The 16544-nt window shown below is 52.3% G+C and overlaps 2 protein-coding genes across 3 annotated transcripts in view; both read left to right on the forward strand.

Moving 5' to 3' along the window:
* HORMAD1 (HORMA domain containing 1) overlaps window positions 1–2726 on the forward strand; it is a 15271-nt gene extending 12545 nt beyond the window's left edge. For both annotated transcript variants that reach the window (XM_004689554.1, XM_004689555.1), the window contains 2 exons: window positions 773–844; window positions 2646–2726. In XM_004689554.1, the coding sequence (XP_004689611.1) occupies window positions 773–844; window positions 2646–2726 (153 nt within the window). The remainder of the gene's footprint in view (window positions 1–772; window positions 845–2645) is intronic.
* A 3270-nt stretch (window positions 2727–5996) lies between these two features.
* GOLPH3L (golgi phosphoprotein 3-like) overlaps window positions 5997–16544 on the forward strand; it is a 32036-nt gene continuing 21488 nt past the window's right edge. The window contains exon 1 of the mRNA XM_004689556.2: window positions 5997–6188. Within this exon, the coding sequence (XP_004689613.1) occupies window positions 6006–6188 (183 nt within the window). The 5' untranslated portion in view covers window positions 5997–6005. The remainder of the gene's footprint in view (window positions 6189–16544) is intronic.

Here is a 16544-nt window from a genome sequence, read left to right on the forward strand (position 1 = left end):
CTGCTGAGGGGAGCAGCGGGCGGGTCAGGAGAGGTCTGCCACGCCATGTGGTCACCTCCGGGGCAGGCGGGGATCGAACTCATGCGGAAGTGGTTCTAGCTTCTTAGTGCAGTGCTTTAACCCGCTGCGCCACCAGGGAGGGCCTAAATAAATAAATCTTTAAAAGAAAATTAAGTCCTTTTAGAGAATAGTAATGTGACAGTGCCTAGTTTGCTGTTACCCAGTATTCATTCAACAAAAACCTGCAAATATATCGCTATTCGTGTTAGCCAGAAGTTCGAAAGACTCCAGATGCCCATCACAAACGAACGGACAAACAAATACAGTATATCCATACAATAGGCTGTTACCCATCCATAGAAAGAAGTGAACTATTTATACATGTCAGACCTTCAATGAACACTGAAAACATTATACCAAGTGAAGCCAATCACAAAAGTCCATACTTACATGATTCCATTCATATAAAAGTCCAAAGAAAGGGAAGAACAGAACAGGAATTTTGAGAGAGGAACTCTTACAGCGTGTGGGAAGAGGGGGGGTAGGAGAATGAGAGCCAAAGGTACAGGGTTTCTTCTCAGAGGGTGATGGTTCCCCAACTCTGGATAGTCTTAAAGTCATTGTGTATTTGTAAATGGTGCGTTTTATGGTATCTGAATTATATTTCAGTACAGTTTTTTTTAAATTGTATGTAGTTGCCTATGGTTGAAACATCAAGTGCTGATTGTTCTCTAACAAATAACCTATTAGTAATTATTCTATCTTTGAGGAGGCTAATGGAAATCAACCAATAAAGCCTTCCAGAGAAAATCGGAAGAGAAGTCACTTCGAATCTGGGAAAACGGTAAGTCTTAGGATAATACAGAGATTGGCTAAAATGGCAAGTGTCAGTATTCCTGTAGATTAAATGTAAAATTGTATGATAATGTCCAAGAATATACTTCAGATCTCTGGTGAGCAAATCTTGTTTAAAAGTTTTTGGTTCTAAAAAATGGGATGATTGGAATAACATCTGAACAAGCTAAAAAAAAAAAAGATGAAATTCTGCCTTTCGACAACATGGAGAGAGCTAGAGGGATGACGGTGAGTGAAGTCAGTCAGAAGGGCGAAGACAAACGGCAGGTGATTCTGCTCATATGAAACAAAAAAGCAGAGGAACAGACCCAATAAACCCTTGAAGGCTGTCAGCAGGAGAGACTTCGAGGAGGGGAAGGAGCAGGGTGAAGTGGGAAGGCAGCATTTTGCTGCGTGGTGGTGACAGGGTGAGAACTGCGCTTGTGGGGACGACCTGTATCCCCAAGCAGAGACAGTTCTAAATCAGTGTTATCTCAACATGTGTAATTTAAAATGGGAAAAAGACCTACCTAGAAAAATACGAAGATGTGCTATGCTAACTTAACTCATTTTTTTTTTCACGTAAGTAACTATTTGTTGCATGATTCCAGGAATGATTTGGAGTAAGAGGAACTTATTCAATACATTAAAAATTAGTGTCAGGAAAAACATGAGTAGAGTGAGAAAATGACGGTAAGAATACTCAGGCCACTTTATTTAATAGAGCTAAAATTAGGCCACAAGTTTGATCTGAGCTTTCTAGAATCAGAATTAAAGTGGAAAGAAGAGATGTTACCAAATGCCTAATCCCCCAAAAAGAAAGCATCTTCTCCTGGTACCTAGGAGAAAGAACATTTTTCCTGACCTGAGTCTTTTAACAGTTGTTTTATATCTGGGATCTTATTTTACTAATTTCAATTGTGTGTTTATCGTTTCCAAGATATTTGTATTTTTCAACAAGAATTTTTAGCATTATTTAGTAGATTAAAATTAGACAAGTAAGGCTGTTTTTAAAAATCAAACGTTAAAGGGATAATCCCAAAAATACAGTTTGTTACTATAGTTTTCAATGCATGTATCTTAAAGGGAACTGGCTGGTCTGACATCTCATTAATACATTAGGTTCTGTAATTTTTTCTAAATGTATTCAGCCTTGGCTTTTTCTGCTAAAGCATAGTCGAATTTGTAATTCTTAGTTTCTTACAGAAAAATCAAAGCTCAGCACTGAGGCAGTCTCCTGTATGCGTGCGCCCCCCCCCCCTCTCAGGTGTTGCCGCAGGCCACCACCTGCCAGCTGCCAAGGGACTGCTTTAAGTCTTAGTGGGGCCAAGGTGGAATGTTTCTCTACTGGCCATTCATTCTAAATCTTTTCCCTGGTATCCCCCCAAATAGTTCTACTGTTATCTTTTGTTTTTATCTTTACCCCCCTGCGTGGGGCACCCCTGGAAGTCCTGCAAGGTCGATGCGTGGAGTAGCGGAGCAAGCCCCTGTTCCATCTCCCTGCTCCGGAAACCCACTGGTGTCTTGTCCTCAGACAGGACGTGTCAGGTAGTCAGCTGGCGAGAACAGATACTACCCTTGAGCTCACCCTTCATGGAGACCTTGCCAGCTTGTACCTCCACTGCCATCAGGCGAGGTGCCCGTGTCATGCCAAAGCCGACCTTACAGTCAGGAGCCCGGTGCCGCTGTCGCCAGGGGCCCGTCTGCTGCCTGTCACCAGAAAGGAAGGAACCCAGAGGCATGGGAGAGAGCTCAAGTTTAAGACATCTAAGCTGCAGTGTCTGTTCTTAGTGGTGGTTTTCTTTTGGCAGGTCCTTCATCATTTTGATTCTTCTAGTCAAGAGTCAGTACCAAAAAGAAGGAAGTTTAGTGAGCCCAAGGAACATATATAAAAATTACTTTTCCTTCCGCCTGTTTGCGAAGTTCTCAACAGTTAAACTCAGTGACCAGCATTGCTCTTTTAGAGGCGGTTTGCTGCGCCCCTGCAAGTCTGAGTGGGCTCCTGCACTTGGCACACTAAAGTGGATCTGAGCTCAAGCTGTCGTCCCTGTGCCTCGGAGACGAAGCACCGCTGTGACAGCTGACGTTGCTTGTCCTCTGCTCGACATGTTGATGTTCCTTTACACATGCAAAACATTTACAGCCCTATGAAGTCACTTTTTGAAATTAATAATGTTTATTTTGCTATTAAATTTTGGGAGTTCACTTTTTACTTATGTTAAAACTGTCATTTAATTGTGGCATTCTATTGTTAAAGCAGTGTTCTTCAGTACTTTGATGTAGTAGATGAATAGGATAATATATGATATAAAAAGAAAAATCAGTATGTTGCTTTTTAAACACTTTTTTACAACAAGACAAAACTGATTTTTTGAAGTCTGGCGTTTTGGACAGCACAAATAAAATGTGTTTAGCATCTAGATTCTTTCATGGCTTCTACTCTTATTTAGTTGGACACTGTTGGCACACAAATGTTGAGACCACTTCTGGAGAGGTCACTGTGCAGGGGTTGAACACACCCCCTAGAACTTTTGAGTGTTGCTGTGATTCTGTGCTTTCCACGAAGAACCCGGGCCTGGCTCCAGCCTTGGCCGGTGCCTTTGCTGGACAAAAGGAAGCCTTGGGGCCCTCCCTGGTGGCGCAGCAGGTTGAAGCGCAGCACTAAGAAGCGAAAGCCACTTCAGCACAAGTTCGATCCCTGCCCCCAGGTGACCCGCAGGGCGCAGCAGACCCCTCCTGACCTGCCCGCTGCCAGCCGCGCTTCGTCAGTCGGCCTGTTTTGCTCCCCACTCTCTAGTGAATGCTCTCGCCTCCTTCCCCACCTCTGGCCTGCACCCCAGTTCTGTATGCATAAATAAATTTTTTTAAAAAAGGAAGCCTTAGAAGGTGGCGTGCTTGCTCTGCAGCGCGCCGACCGCTGTTCTGTACGCGATCCCTGAGCGGCCAGTCGCGGGAGTCCCGGGCAGGGCGCGCGCGGCGCTGGAACGCGCGGGGCCACCTCGGTGAGCCCCCGGCGGCCGCAGCGGACCCCGACTAGCTCTCCAGGAGCAGGAAGCTCGGGGTGAGCTAACTGCAGAACCCAGCCAGTGGGGAACGTTCATCTACCCCGCGCTCTGGACGCCCCCTGCCGTCCCCGCGCGCGCCACCTGCACAGCGGCCGCCCCGCGACCCCCGGGAGCCCGCGCGGGTCGGCGCCCCCCGCGCTGTGATTGGCCGGCGCGGGGGGGCCGCCTCGCCCCCCGCGCCATCCGAGGCTCCTCCATTGGGCTGACCGGCTGTCAGGCTGAACCGAAACCTGCCTCCCGACCGCGGCGTCCGTCCGGGCCGCAACACAATAGCCGGGGCGCCGCCCCCCGCGCGCCCCGATTGGCCGGGCTGGCCTGGCGCTGCCCGATTGGCCCGACGCGGGAACACTGGGGTAGGTTGCCTAGCGATCCCGAGGAAGCTGAGGTGTTACTCCTCCGGCCGCGAGGATCAGGAAGTTTGCGCTGTCTGCGCCGCTGCGAAGTTTTTAACCTGCGAGGGCGCGGGTCGTGGTGGGGGGAGCAGGTGTCCCCCGAAAACTGAGTGCACGCTGCAGCCTGCTTCCGGCCATCCCTGGGAGTAACCTCAGGTAAGGCGAGGGGAGAAGACATTGCCTGACGCTCAAAAATCCAATTGTTTTAATGGGGAAAGGGAGGTTTTCACTTATTTTATTTGGGGGCCACCTGCTCTCAACTTGGATTTCTAAACCCGTGAGTGCCCGGGGGGTTCGCCCCTCAAAATGCCCTTTTATTCCCCCCCCCATCTGAAGTTTCTCGGACCGGTTAGGAATGTCTGCCGGCTGCCTGGCAGGGCCGGCGTCCACCCTTCTCCGCCTGGCCTCAGGAACTGCCTTTGGAATTCAGCGTTGTGCCAAGACTCGCAAGTCGGGTTTCCACGCCATCTGGGTTTCTGCTTTCCACGTCCACGTGCATTTCTGAGCGCGCCCTCTCGGCACACGCCGCTGGCTCCCGTGGAGGACACGGAGCCGGGGACACCAGACCCTGCCCGCAAGCAGTTACGGTTGGTTGCGAGCCCGCCGAACCCAGGGAGACGCCAGAGCAAGTCGAGTGGGAAGGCGCCGCCGCCAGCCCTGGACTCCGCGAGACGGCGGGGAAAGGGCCTTCGCCGACGCCTCGCAGGGGGTCTCAGTGGGCCTGTGAGGCGTGAGCAGAGTGGAGAGACAGGGCAAGGGCAGAGAATCCCGGCTGGGAAGCTGCGGCAGAGGGCCGGCCGCCCCGGACGGCAGGCGCTGCCGGCTGCATGGCCCAAGCCCGATGCCCAAGCCCGGGCTTCCGTAGCGACCGCTTGCAGAAGAAGCTCTTCCAGGGACTGCTGACCGAAAGTATGGATTGCAAGTCATCTTAAAAACCGACAGCTAGATTTTCCTAAGCTCAAGTATGTCAGCCTGGACATGGCACATTAGTGCCCGCGCCCCTGACTAGCTGTTTAAGGCAGCCACCGGGCTGGGGCGGGAGGGCTCGGCTCTGCTGTTTTGCAAGTGCAAAGCATGTTGCTCCTCTTTCACCGTTCGGTTGTTGGTCCTGTTTACTGGCAGCTGCTTATGACTCTGCAAGAGAACTAGCAGGGGTACAGCAAAGGCTGTCAAAGTCACATTGGAGAAGCCCACATTTTCTGCAGAGCATGACTCTCGCTAGGGAGCCCCAGGGGTCGCAGGAGTCAGGAGGGCGTGGGGAGAGGCAGTAGAGCGCGGACGTCTATTTCTTTTTCCTTTTTTACTTTGTATTTTTTGAACCATTGAATGAATATATAATTATATGCTCTTATGGACGGGACGATGGCAATTTTTTTGCTGCTCCGTACTGTTTAGGGAGGATCCACTTTGTGAAAGAGGCGTGAAGGGGATGAACACTTCCTCCTGAGTGCAGATCATGCACAGGAATCAGAAGCTCTAACCTTACACTTACTGCTCCGCTGATTCCTTGTCAGTGCCTTTGGGACGCCTGTTACATGCTGGAAAATATTTGGTGTTACCCATAAAATTGGCCGAGTCGTGCCTCCTTTCTCTAGTTAAGTGTGTAAACATTCTTTCGCACTTTGTTTTGCATGGATGTTGTATGCATGTGTGTTGATTGACATGAGCTCACATACAGATATTTTTTCAACATTGTTTCCAGAAACAGCCAAGAATGACCACGTTAACTCACCGGGCCCGCCGCATGGAAGGAGGCAAGAACTCCGAAAAGAAGGTGGAAAGTGAGGAAGACACTAATCAGGACGGGAGTGCGGACAGTGAAGACGCTGGTGACTGCAAGGACATCCGCCTCACCCTTATGGAAGAAATCCTGCTCCTGGGGCTGAAGGACAAAGAGGTAACACAGCCGAGTTGGCGAGGCAGCGCACAGCCCCCGCGGTGTTTGGGCAGGAGCCTGGCAGTGTTTGTGTTACTGCCAAGCCGGCCGAGGTTGTGCCCATTCATCGGGGGTTTGAGGAAGTCTGGAGTGCGGCTAATGCCTTGCAGGGGAAACATCCAGAATATAATTACTTGAAATATAATTATAAAATTACTCCAAAGTTTTAGGAAAGGCAAAACAGTATATGACAAAGATCTTTGTGCTTGTAGTTAAGACTAATGGTCTCTAACTCAGAGGACCCACGTTGAAGTCCTCTGAAGCTTTAGGGTGAAGATGTATTTTATTTATTTATTTTAAAGATTTATTCATTTATGGATACAGAGCTGAGGTACAGACCAGAGGTGCAGGGGGTGAGAGGACTCACCAGAGACAGAGCGGGAAGCAGAACTGCTGAGGGGGCAGCGGGGACACAGGAGAGGTCTGGTGCACCCTGTGGGTCACTCCCTGGCCGGGGATCGAACTCGTGCTGCCGGGGCTTCATAGGGTTCACTTTAGCGCGCTGCACCATCGGGAGGGTGGAGAAGAGGAAGACAGGGAGCAATATTAATACTCACCTTCTAACAAAAAGCAATGATGGGACTGTTTCTACTGATGTACAAATAGCTTTTTTCTTTTAATTTCCTATTCTGTAGATCCTTAGAAGTGAAATATCAACAACAGTATTTTAATTTAAAAATGTTTTCAAATCGTTTTCAGCATTCTCAAGTTCCCCTCATTGATAGGACGTTTATAACAATGAGTCTCGAGATAGCACGTCTGTGATTTGACCAAGTATTTTCTCGGCCTTCCCACCAACAGTGTGTACTAACCTTCATTTGTAATTTGGCTGTTCCTGTATTTCCCCTTAACTAATTCTTCCCGAGTGAAGAGGTGTAGGGGACGCATGAAATGTTATAGTTTACAAATGCGAAACGTGCTTGTTCAGTTGTCCTTACCTAGCAATTCAGCAACAAGCTTCTAGGAATGTCTCTTCTCGTCTACTTGATTCCTCACTTTGTGAGACCCGCGTCCTAAACTTTACATCCGATTTCTTTTAAGATTTATTTACTTGTGTATACAGAACTGGGGGACAGTGCTGGGGCAGTGAGAGGCTTCCCCAGAGACAGAGCGGGGAGCAGAACAGGCAGATGGATGAAGCCCACTGCTGAGGGGGCAGCGGGCGGGCCAGGCAGGGTCTGCCACGCCCTGGGGTCACCTCCGGGGCAGGCGGGGATCGAAGGGGCAGGCGGGGATCGAAGGGGCAGGCGGGGATCGAACTCGCACTGAAGCGGCTGCAGCCAGCGCTCAGTGCTGCGTCCCAACCCGCGGCGCCACCAGGGAGGGCCGCATCCGATTTTCTTTATCATTGTTTCCGTCTCTTGTTTTCCCATGTCCCATTACCAACTGAAACACACTTGCCCTGGCCTGCGGGGTGTCAGAACTGGAATGAGAGACAGCTTTGCGTGTTGGCTCAGACACAGAGACGCAGAAACCTGGCCCAGAGTGCCTTTCCCTCTTTGCTGAGAAAGCTGAGCAGGCTCTAGTTTTAGCAAAAAATCAAATAAGGAGAGAGCTGAACTGACTCCGGAAGAATGTTGCCGGCGATCTGGAGAGGCGGCAGCACGGGCCGCTCGGTGTGTGGGTCGGGAAGCTGCGCTGGCCGCGGGCAGCTGTTTCTGGCAGCTCTGGGTCGCAAGGATCGATTCCTGCGCCCTGACTGACGCGAGGACTTTTGCTTCTCACAGTAGAGCAACGGCCCTTGGACTTAGCCTGTGTGTTTCTAAACTGTAGTCATTGACTCTGCTTACGGAACTGAAAGACAGTCACCAAGGAGCCATGGGCGCTCCCGCTGGGCGCGGCCGCAGGCGTGGGGAGCTGCTGTGCCCTTACAGGGCCGCTCCTCACTGGCCTCGTCCACTTCAGCCGTAAATGAGCTGACAGGTTTGAGCTTTCACTTGCCTCAGAAAGAACAGGAACGGACAGGGAGAGGTCAGACTCCTGACCGAGTCAGCAGGAGGCAGTCCGGGACGCAGCCACCCCCTGTCAGAGATGGCAGCTGGCTCCCAGCGCCTCATTTTCTTCTCCTGCCTCCGGCTGTCGAGAGTGGCTGAGCGCCACGTGCAGCTGGGGCTCCCACCATGTGTCGGCGTGGCATGGTTTAAGGGAAGTGGTAAAAGAGGCGTTCTGTCCTCAAGTCTGGATGCTAGCTGGAGAGACGAGATACATGTGCTTGTAGCAAACTGGCCCAGAAGAGACGGGTAGAAATGAAGAATGCGTTATTTAAGTAGGTCTTAGGCACAGGCGCAGAAGGAGCAGTTACAGAGCGGGCCTGATTCTCCTATACCGTGCACATGAAGGAGGCCAGGTGAAACACCGCACTGTGTGATCCTTGCATGCAAAGTTTTGAGAACGAGACTTACAGTATCAAGGTTGCATATCAGGTGATGAAACTACGGAAAAGGGAGGCGCCATCGGTCTGCGGGTGGGGGCTCCCGGTGGTGAGGGGGCGGGGCTGGGCCTCGAGGCGCAGCGGTCATCGGGTTGGAGGAACGGGGAAGGACCGGCCACGGAGACACTCGTGGGCCTTAAGAATGGCAGTAGGACAGAGAGGGGCGGGAGGAGGCGTGCGGGTGGGGAGGCCAGAGCGCAGGGTCACGAACGCGCTGGGTTGGGAGCTGACCCAGGCCCGCAGCAGCGAGGCGGGGGTGTGGCGGCTTTGCCAGGGGCAGTCAGCTGCAGACGAGCGAGCGTGCGACTGGGCCGCCAGGCAGACTCTAGAGCCTGTCACCTCAGTAAAGAGAAGACCGGCTTCATGAAGACCGCAGAGTTCATGTCACCTTCCAGCCCAAACGAAACACTTACTGATATTTTCGCTCCGAGTTCTTGTCATAGGTGTTCCGGTGTGTATATATATAATCACTTGTCTTCGCATGGCTTGAGGTTTGTGACGTGTCCAAGAGAATCCTCAAAGCTGAACCCTGTTTCCCAGAGTTAACTTGGGTGAGGATTTCCGTAATGTTCTACTTCAAACCTACCGCCATCATATTTAAAATTCTGCTTGAGGAGTATAATGGACCAGGCGAGAAAATAACAAAAATAATGAACAACCCTATACCAGAGACATTTTGCGGGGGTGGAGTGGGGAATGGGATCAAAAACGGGGGGGTGGGGAGGGAATGCACGGGATTATGGTGATGGCACACGGGTGACTGGTGATGGGAAACCCGCGGGGACTACAATTGAGATGGAAAAAAAAATGTACAAAATGATGGGAAAATAAACTGTTATAAAATAAAAAAAATTCTGCTTGAAAGACACTAGGTAGGAAGCCGCACAGCGACACCCCTCTTCCAGGCGCCGTGGCTGAGGGAGGAGCGTCAGCAGGGCAGACACCAAGTCACGTGGGCTGCTAATTCATCCCTCTCGAGACTCCTCCGAGAAGTGGCCACAGCCTGGCTTTAAAATACGAAGCTTCACTGTCTTGTGAGTAATCAAGACGCCCATACGGAACAGCCAGCGCATTCTCGGAAGCGACGCTCAAGCGTCTCACCTTTCGGTACATTTGAAGTTAGGTGCTGCGTCAGCTGAGCCACGCACCTCCGGGCGGTCAGGCTGGAGCCTGGTGACCGGTGAGTTCGTTCATTTCCTGCCGCAGTAAAAAGCCTGTTTGTCCTTATTGCCTTAGGTGGGAATTTTGATACAGGCGCTTTTAACTCCCGGACAACTAATGCTTCACCTAAATGCTTTCACTGCTAGTGTGTGAAAGCTCCGCTTGGCGAGACTCGGGCTTACTCGCCCCTCCTCAGAGCAGCGAGCCGCGTGAATGCTTTCGGCTTTCGGCTTTGGCAGGCCTTTTGGTCCGCGGGCAGAACTTTTTCCCCTCTTCTCTGCGAGCCTGCTCCTGCCACTGCATCCGTTGGGTCCTCACTGAGCCCTGCGACACAGACCAGGTCATCATGTTTTTCATGTCACTGGAGCAAAATTTGACCAGAAGTATTGCTGACTGCCATTGCGGGAATATATTTTCGTTTGTTCAGTTTAAGAATGTCTCTGATGTGCCGAGTGAGGGCTGCTGAGAGCCAACACGGTCGTCCCTGCTCTTGAGACCGCGCGTACGCCAGGGTTGTGGGCTGACTGGAGAAGCTGGCACCAGGCGGGTCCCAGGCCGCGGCGTGGCGAGTGACGGGAATGGGGGCGAAAGAGGGAAGCAGAAGTGCCGGGACAAGACTCCACGAGCTGAAGACCTCCGAGCGGAACGCTGCAGACCGGCAGTCAGTCTGTGGGAAGGGTCGGGTCTGGGCAACGAGCCTTCGCCCCACGTGCGTGGTCATTTCCGTGGTTTGCAACTGGGACGACCACAGACGCCCAGAGCGCCCCCTCCCCGCCAGGGGGCTCAGCTGCTCTGCCCCGACCGCACGCAGACCTGGACATCCAGTTGGCGTTTTGTTGTTCAGCTTCCCAGGACATGCAGCCTCTGCGGAGCTGTGCAAAACGCAGACACAGGCCAGCACGCACCTCACACCGCACACGTGGCCGCGAGGGTCAGCGGCCCCGAGGCTGCGCAGGTGCGTGGACCCTACGCCGCCCGCACTGCGGGTTCATGCCTCTGGCGCCACCTTGCTCGGGCGCTCCGGAGTCCTGGCTACTGCCCGGCGCCCGGCATGGGCCCGGCTCCCTGCGCGTCGGCTCCGTGCGCTGCCGGCCTGCCGGGCTGGGGGCCGGGGCGGCCTGCGTCTCCCTGGCTCTGTCAGCGACGGCGGCGCTGTTCACGCCCAAGGACGGCGGTGAGTAAGGCTGGGTAGAATTTTCATTTTAAATTGTAAAGTCTGTTACTGCTAAGTTTTTCAAGCTTCTAATGATCAGTTACAACTCACTTCTAATTTCCCAGCGGGGGATGCAGGGAAAGCTCGGTGAGACGAACAATTAGTAACTAATCAAGAAGCTACACAGAGTCACCACAGCCAGCTGTCAGCGCAGGGCTGTAAATGGAGATTGTTCCTCTTCCAAAGTGACCAAGTCGTAAACCATCTGGCTATTAAAAGGGTAGAAGTCTATTTGGTAGGTCGTTAACCTGGTGGCACCTGTTAGCTTCCTGATTGCATGGAATGAACAATAACTCTCTTGTCAGTAGTCATGGCCAGAATATCAAAGGGACTCGTTAGTCAGGTTTTGTGAGTTTTTTTTAAGTTGGATATTAAAAAAAAAAAAAAAACCTGTCTCATGTCCGGTCCTGTGGCCTCAGTTGTTTCCTGTTGGTGTGCAGGGCGTGCTGGAGACCAAAGTCCGGTCTCAGCAGCAGCACGGGACTGCAGCCACGTATGTTTTAAGTCTCATTTTTTTTAACTCTAGAAAATGTAAAATCAGTGTCGCACCACATCCAGTTGCCTGACTTCCTTCCCCGTCTGCTGCTCAGGAGAGCAAGGGGCCCTCCCGGCGCTTGTCTGTCACGTTTGTGTGACTTGGGCGTTTCCTACACGCTTTGCGCACTCTTCCTCGAGCCTGTGAAGCAAATGTCTCCTCGTGGATCAACGTTTAGTGGCCCTCTGGCCAGTGACTGCAGGCCGCCTGGGGTCGGGGAGGACATGCAGGCAGAGGCAGCTCTCTGCACTGGTCAGCAAGCGAGCTGCGCCCAGTTGCTCACCTCTTGGTGACTCCCCCCACCCCCACAGGAACTCCATCTTCTGGAGTAACGTCACAGGGAGCTCAGCTTCTACCTCCCTGGAGGGTCAGAGCCCAGGGAGGCGCCCAGGCGGTGCCCAGGCGGTGCGGGGAGCTGGTGCCGCCCGCCGTCAAGTGAGCCAGGACCTGGCGGGTTCCCAGGTCTCTCAGCCCTGCTCCGCTGGCGCCTTGGGAAGGCAGATGTTGGTTGTATGATGATTTCTGATCTCTGCTGCAACAGATCTTTTGTGCACATTTCCAAGAAGCCCAGTTTGTCCTTGGGAATGTACTGGTGGGGTGATGGGAGCATGCCCAGAGGTTATAATGAGGCGGCGCCCTGAGTGCCGGGAAGCCCCAGGGCACTCGTGGGTTTGCCCAGGAACAGAGAAGCTGGCTGAGGACAAGGGAGTGCGCAGGTCACGTGAGGGGAGACGGTGGGGCCCGAGCAAAGTGGAGACGTGAAAAAATACAGGAAACAGGATCACGAGGGGGAACGGGGTCGGGGGCCTGGGGGGTGCAAAAGGCACCCACACTGAGCTCATTTCTTGAACGTGGGCACGGTTAAATCGGCATTGCTGCTAAATATGCCAGCCAGCACCCGAACCCCCAGTGAGTGGGCGTCTTACTGGGGAGGGCGTCATCTGGGCCTCCCTGGTGGCCAGGGGTTGAGCACTGTGAAGGTGGCCTCAGCCGCTGCAGACTGTGTTCAGCCCCATCCAGGGAGGGACCCCCAGGGCGCAGCAGACCTCCCCTGTCCAGCCAGCTGCTCCCCTCAGCAGTGGATTTCAGTGGATCTGCCTGTCCTGCCCCCACACTGTCTCTGGGGAGTCCTCTCGACACCCCCACCCTTGGCCTGCACCCCAGCTTTGTGTGCATAAACAAACAATAAACCCTTTGAAAAAAGTGCATTATCTGCAAAGCACCGTGAGACGAGTTTTGCCGGCATCGTGTGGCGGCAAATGTCCCTCTTTAAGGCTGAATAAAAATTAGGAAATTGTTATAATATCTCTGACAATTAGATATCATAATGTGACTGTAGCTCATGTGTTCTTGAGCCACTGTCCACTGGAGGGCACCGGGCTTCCCTGCCCGCGGCAGGCAGCGGGAGGTCGGGCGATGCCTCCGAGGGCGGGGGGGCCTCGGGGCGCCGGGCCCCAGGCTGGCCCTCATCCCGCTTCTGAGGCCCCCAGCGCCCCTACCTCGACTGCTCCCACTGGCCGTTCTGTCTCCGGGGAAGGCGGTCACTTGCTTCTCACCGCGGAGGGGCCAGCTCACGCCTACTGAGGGGCGTGCGCGCCCCGGCTCCCGGCGTGCAGAAGGGCCGCGCGTCGCTGCAGGCTTTGCTGCTTGAGCTTTCGGTGTCAAACCCAAAACGCCATTGCAGGCCGGTGCGCGGAGCCGCGGCGCTTCGCCTAGTGACCGGGGCGCTTCAGTGTTGCTTTCGTCTCTCCTCCATTTTGAGCTGCCGCTTTGCACGAAGGCCCCCAGTCTCTTCTGGGCCTGTATCTGCCCTTGGCAGTTCATGGTGACTTTCTGATCTCTGATTTCCTCTAGGTAGCTGCTTTTAAATGTGCTGGTCGGTGGTGTCTGGTTCTCAAAAGGGGAAAGAGCAGTGAGGAGAGGAGGTGGGCCTTCCTCACCTGTCAGTTCCCGGAGCCCTGGGGCAGGAAGCCAGTGGCCACCGCTGCACCGCAGGTGGGTCCATTGACATGCACTGAACTGAGTTTGCAGCGGGGAGCCAGGAGGGGTCTGCTGCCCTGGTGGGTCCCTCCCTGGCCGGGGATCGAACTCGTGCTGCAGTGGCTGGCGATTGCTTGATAGCACTGGCTTTAACCCCCGTGCCACTTGTGTGAAATACTTTTTAAGAAATTAGTTCAGGGGCCCTCCCTGGTGGTGCAGCGGGTTAAAGCATAAAGCTAGAGGCAGCCGCTTCAGCGTGAGTTCCACCCCCGGCCAGGGAGGTGACCTCTCCTAACGCGCCCGCTGCCCCCTCAGCAGTGTGCTTGGTGATTCTGCCGGTTCCGCCCCCGTCTCCGTCCCTGTGAAGCCTCTCGCCCCCTGCACCTCTGGCCTGGGCCCCAGTTCTGTCTGCACAAATAAATAAAATCTTTTAAAAAGAAATTAGCTCATAAATGCAGAGAACAGGTTGGTGGTGCCCGCGGCGGAGGGCTGGGCGGCGTGTCCTGGCGAAGTGTTCGGGCACACACCTGCAGCTGTGCGAGTGCAGGCGGCCTGTGCTTGCGGCCAGAGCCCTGTGTGCGTGCTTTGCCCAAAGTCAGCCTTGCGCGGTCGCATGCGGAGAAGACACCCGTAATACGTAGGGCAGCGGGCGCTCACGAGGGCCGGCCGGCGGTAGCGGCGCAGGTGAGCGTGCCCAGCCCCAGGCCCCGACCCGGCCCTCCGGCTGTGCCATCGCCGGCACTGTGCTAACCAACAGCGATGAGGCGGAAGCCTGGCCGGTACCGTGAGGGACAGGTGCTGGGCAGCTACCTCGCCTCGTGCTTGTTCCGCATAAAGTCGTAGTTTCCAGAACCCGTCAGCAGCGTGAGGGGGCTTACTGCAAACGTGACCCAGGCAGTCTCCGGAAAGCCATCTAATTTTATAATTTAAAATCGGGATCAAGGTTTCTTAACGTTGTCTTAACATGTATAGTTTTGACAACATCCCGTCGACTTCCTGTTTTGCAAGATGACGCACTGGTCCTGTCTCACAGTTTCTCTCCCTCTTCTCCCCCGTATTTCATGAAGGCTCATAACGCCGAAAATAAGGTTTATTAGTGACACTACTGTATGAAGGAGAGCCCCAAAATTCATGCTGGAAAAAAATGGGGAGGAGAAAACCTATGTGTATGATAGATGTATGAAGAAAATCTAATTTCACATACACTGAAATGATTATTATGATGACAGAACTTATGAGTAATTTTTTACGATTTCAGACTTCAAAAGTATGTGAATGCTGCTTTTCCCCAGAGAGAAACTCTCTGCAAACGCAAGGGCTGACTTCTCTTCTGATGCTGGGGTATCCCATCATGGCCTCCACTTCAGCCTCTAAATCTGCTTTAAATCATTTGCGGAGCTGTAGGGCCCTAGATTTAGAGCCCAGATGTGACTTCAGGATCTTAGTCCCCTTTCCGACCGTCTCTTCTCTTCGGACAGTGTGCAGCGATGAAAATTCCTTTTTCTCCTAAGTAACAGATTGTGGGGAAGGAAGTCATGTAACTACTGGATTTGGTGCTACAGTAACTTTTACATTTTCTAGAGTTAAAAAAAAATGAGATTTAAAGCATATGTAGAACTATCCAGAGATTACCAATTGCTTCCTTTACTTTGGGTCTTTTCCCTGCGAGATGTTGTTTGACAAGGACTACTTTAAAGGGGAAGCTAGGCTTCCAGCTTTCTGAATGATCTTGAGAGGATACAGTCTCCGCGAGGTAGTTTGCTGAGACATTGTGTCTAGATTTGTGGCCCAGCTCCCAGCCCCGAAATCACCTGTCCAGCCAGAACCAGAGGCCCGGTTCTTCCCCCCGGGTGCAACCCCCCTGCAGAAGCAGGTCGCTGTGAACGCCTGGTCTCTCGGGACGCGTCTGCCGGCCGGGCAGACAGAGAAATGTGAGCGAGGGTCAAAAAGAAGTTACATGGAGCTTGTAACTGAGGATTTGAATCAAATCCTGGAATTTACTCAAAGTGCACTTTAAAGGAAAATAGTATTTAAGTCTTCAAGTGTTTTTTAGAGGCACAAATAGTTTTGTATTAAATACAAATAATATAAAACAGTTTTACCTTGATTAAAAAATATTAAAAAAAAAAAGGTTTGCTTGCATAAGTTTTAATAACCCCGGCGTCAGCTCACAGATGTGGGGCCTTGGCCTCTGGCATATGCAAAAGACTTCAGGAGAACAGCGAAGACATTTCCTTCACAGAAGGTGAAGCAGTTTGAGTGCTGAGATTTGAAAGGAGGCAAGAACTTTTTTGGGGATTTTTTACCTAATAAAGTGATACTTTCTCATTGCACATAATTTGGAAGAAAAAAAAACCTTTTAAAAGTAGAACATATATTTTATATAATTGTGATGATTGTGAATACATACTTAAGTATTTGACTGTTTTTATGCAACTTCAGAACAATTTGCTCATTTTCCAACTCTATAAGCATAATTGTTAATGATCTAGAAGTTTCTTTATCGTCTTTCCTGCTCTTACACCAAGCAGCAACTTTCAAACCTTTAGCCCTCAGAGATCTGTTAAGGTGTGTCTTCAAGGAGGCGTGGTCAAGGAAGCCAGGTGGCAGGTCAGCGTGAGGTGTTGACTGTGCCTTTGGGAATCTCATTCCGGCTCTTGTACTGCAACAAAAGGACACTGTACAATCTCTGACCCCAGAATTTCTCCTAGAAATTTGCTCTGCAGAAAAACGCAAGCGGTCGCGTAGCAGGCCCCAGCGTCCCCTCTCAGGGAGGCTCTGTTACGTCCACGTCAGCTCCTGTGGGCCGCTCTGCGGGGCCCCCGGCATGCTGGGGGTGTTTGGGGCCTTTATTTAGAGATTATTGATGTTTTCATGACCAGAAACATGCTGTAGGAGCTGAACTCTCTTTCTCAACTTTTTCTTGAGCTGACATTGGCTTCTGCCTCGCAGTGTTTAGGAGCACACAGGCTCTTACCTCTCTAGACAGCTCCCCCC

This window comes from Condylura cristata, unplaced genomic scaffold (genome assembly GCF_000260355.1).
Source record: "Condylura cristata isolate star-nosed mole 26May11 unplaced genomic scaffold, ConCri1.0 scaffold00026, whole genome shotgun sequence".
NCBI classification, from domain to species: domain Eukaryota; kingdom Metazoa; phylum Chordata; class Mammalia; order Eulipotyphla; family Talpidae; genus Condylura; species Condylura cristata.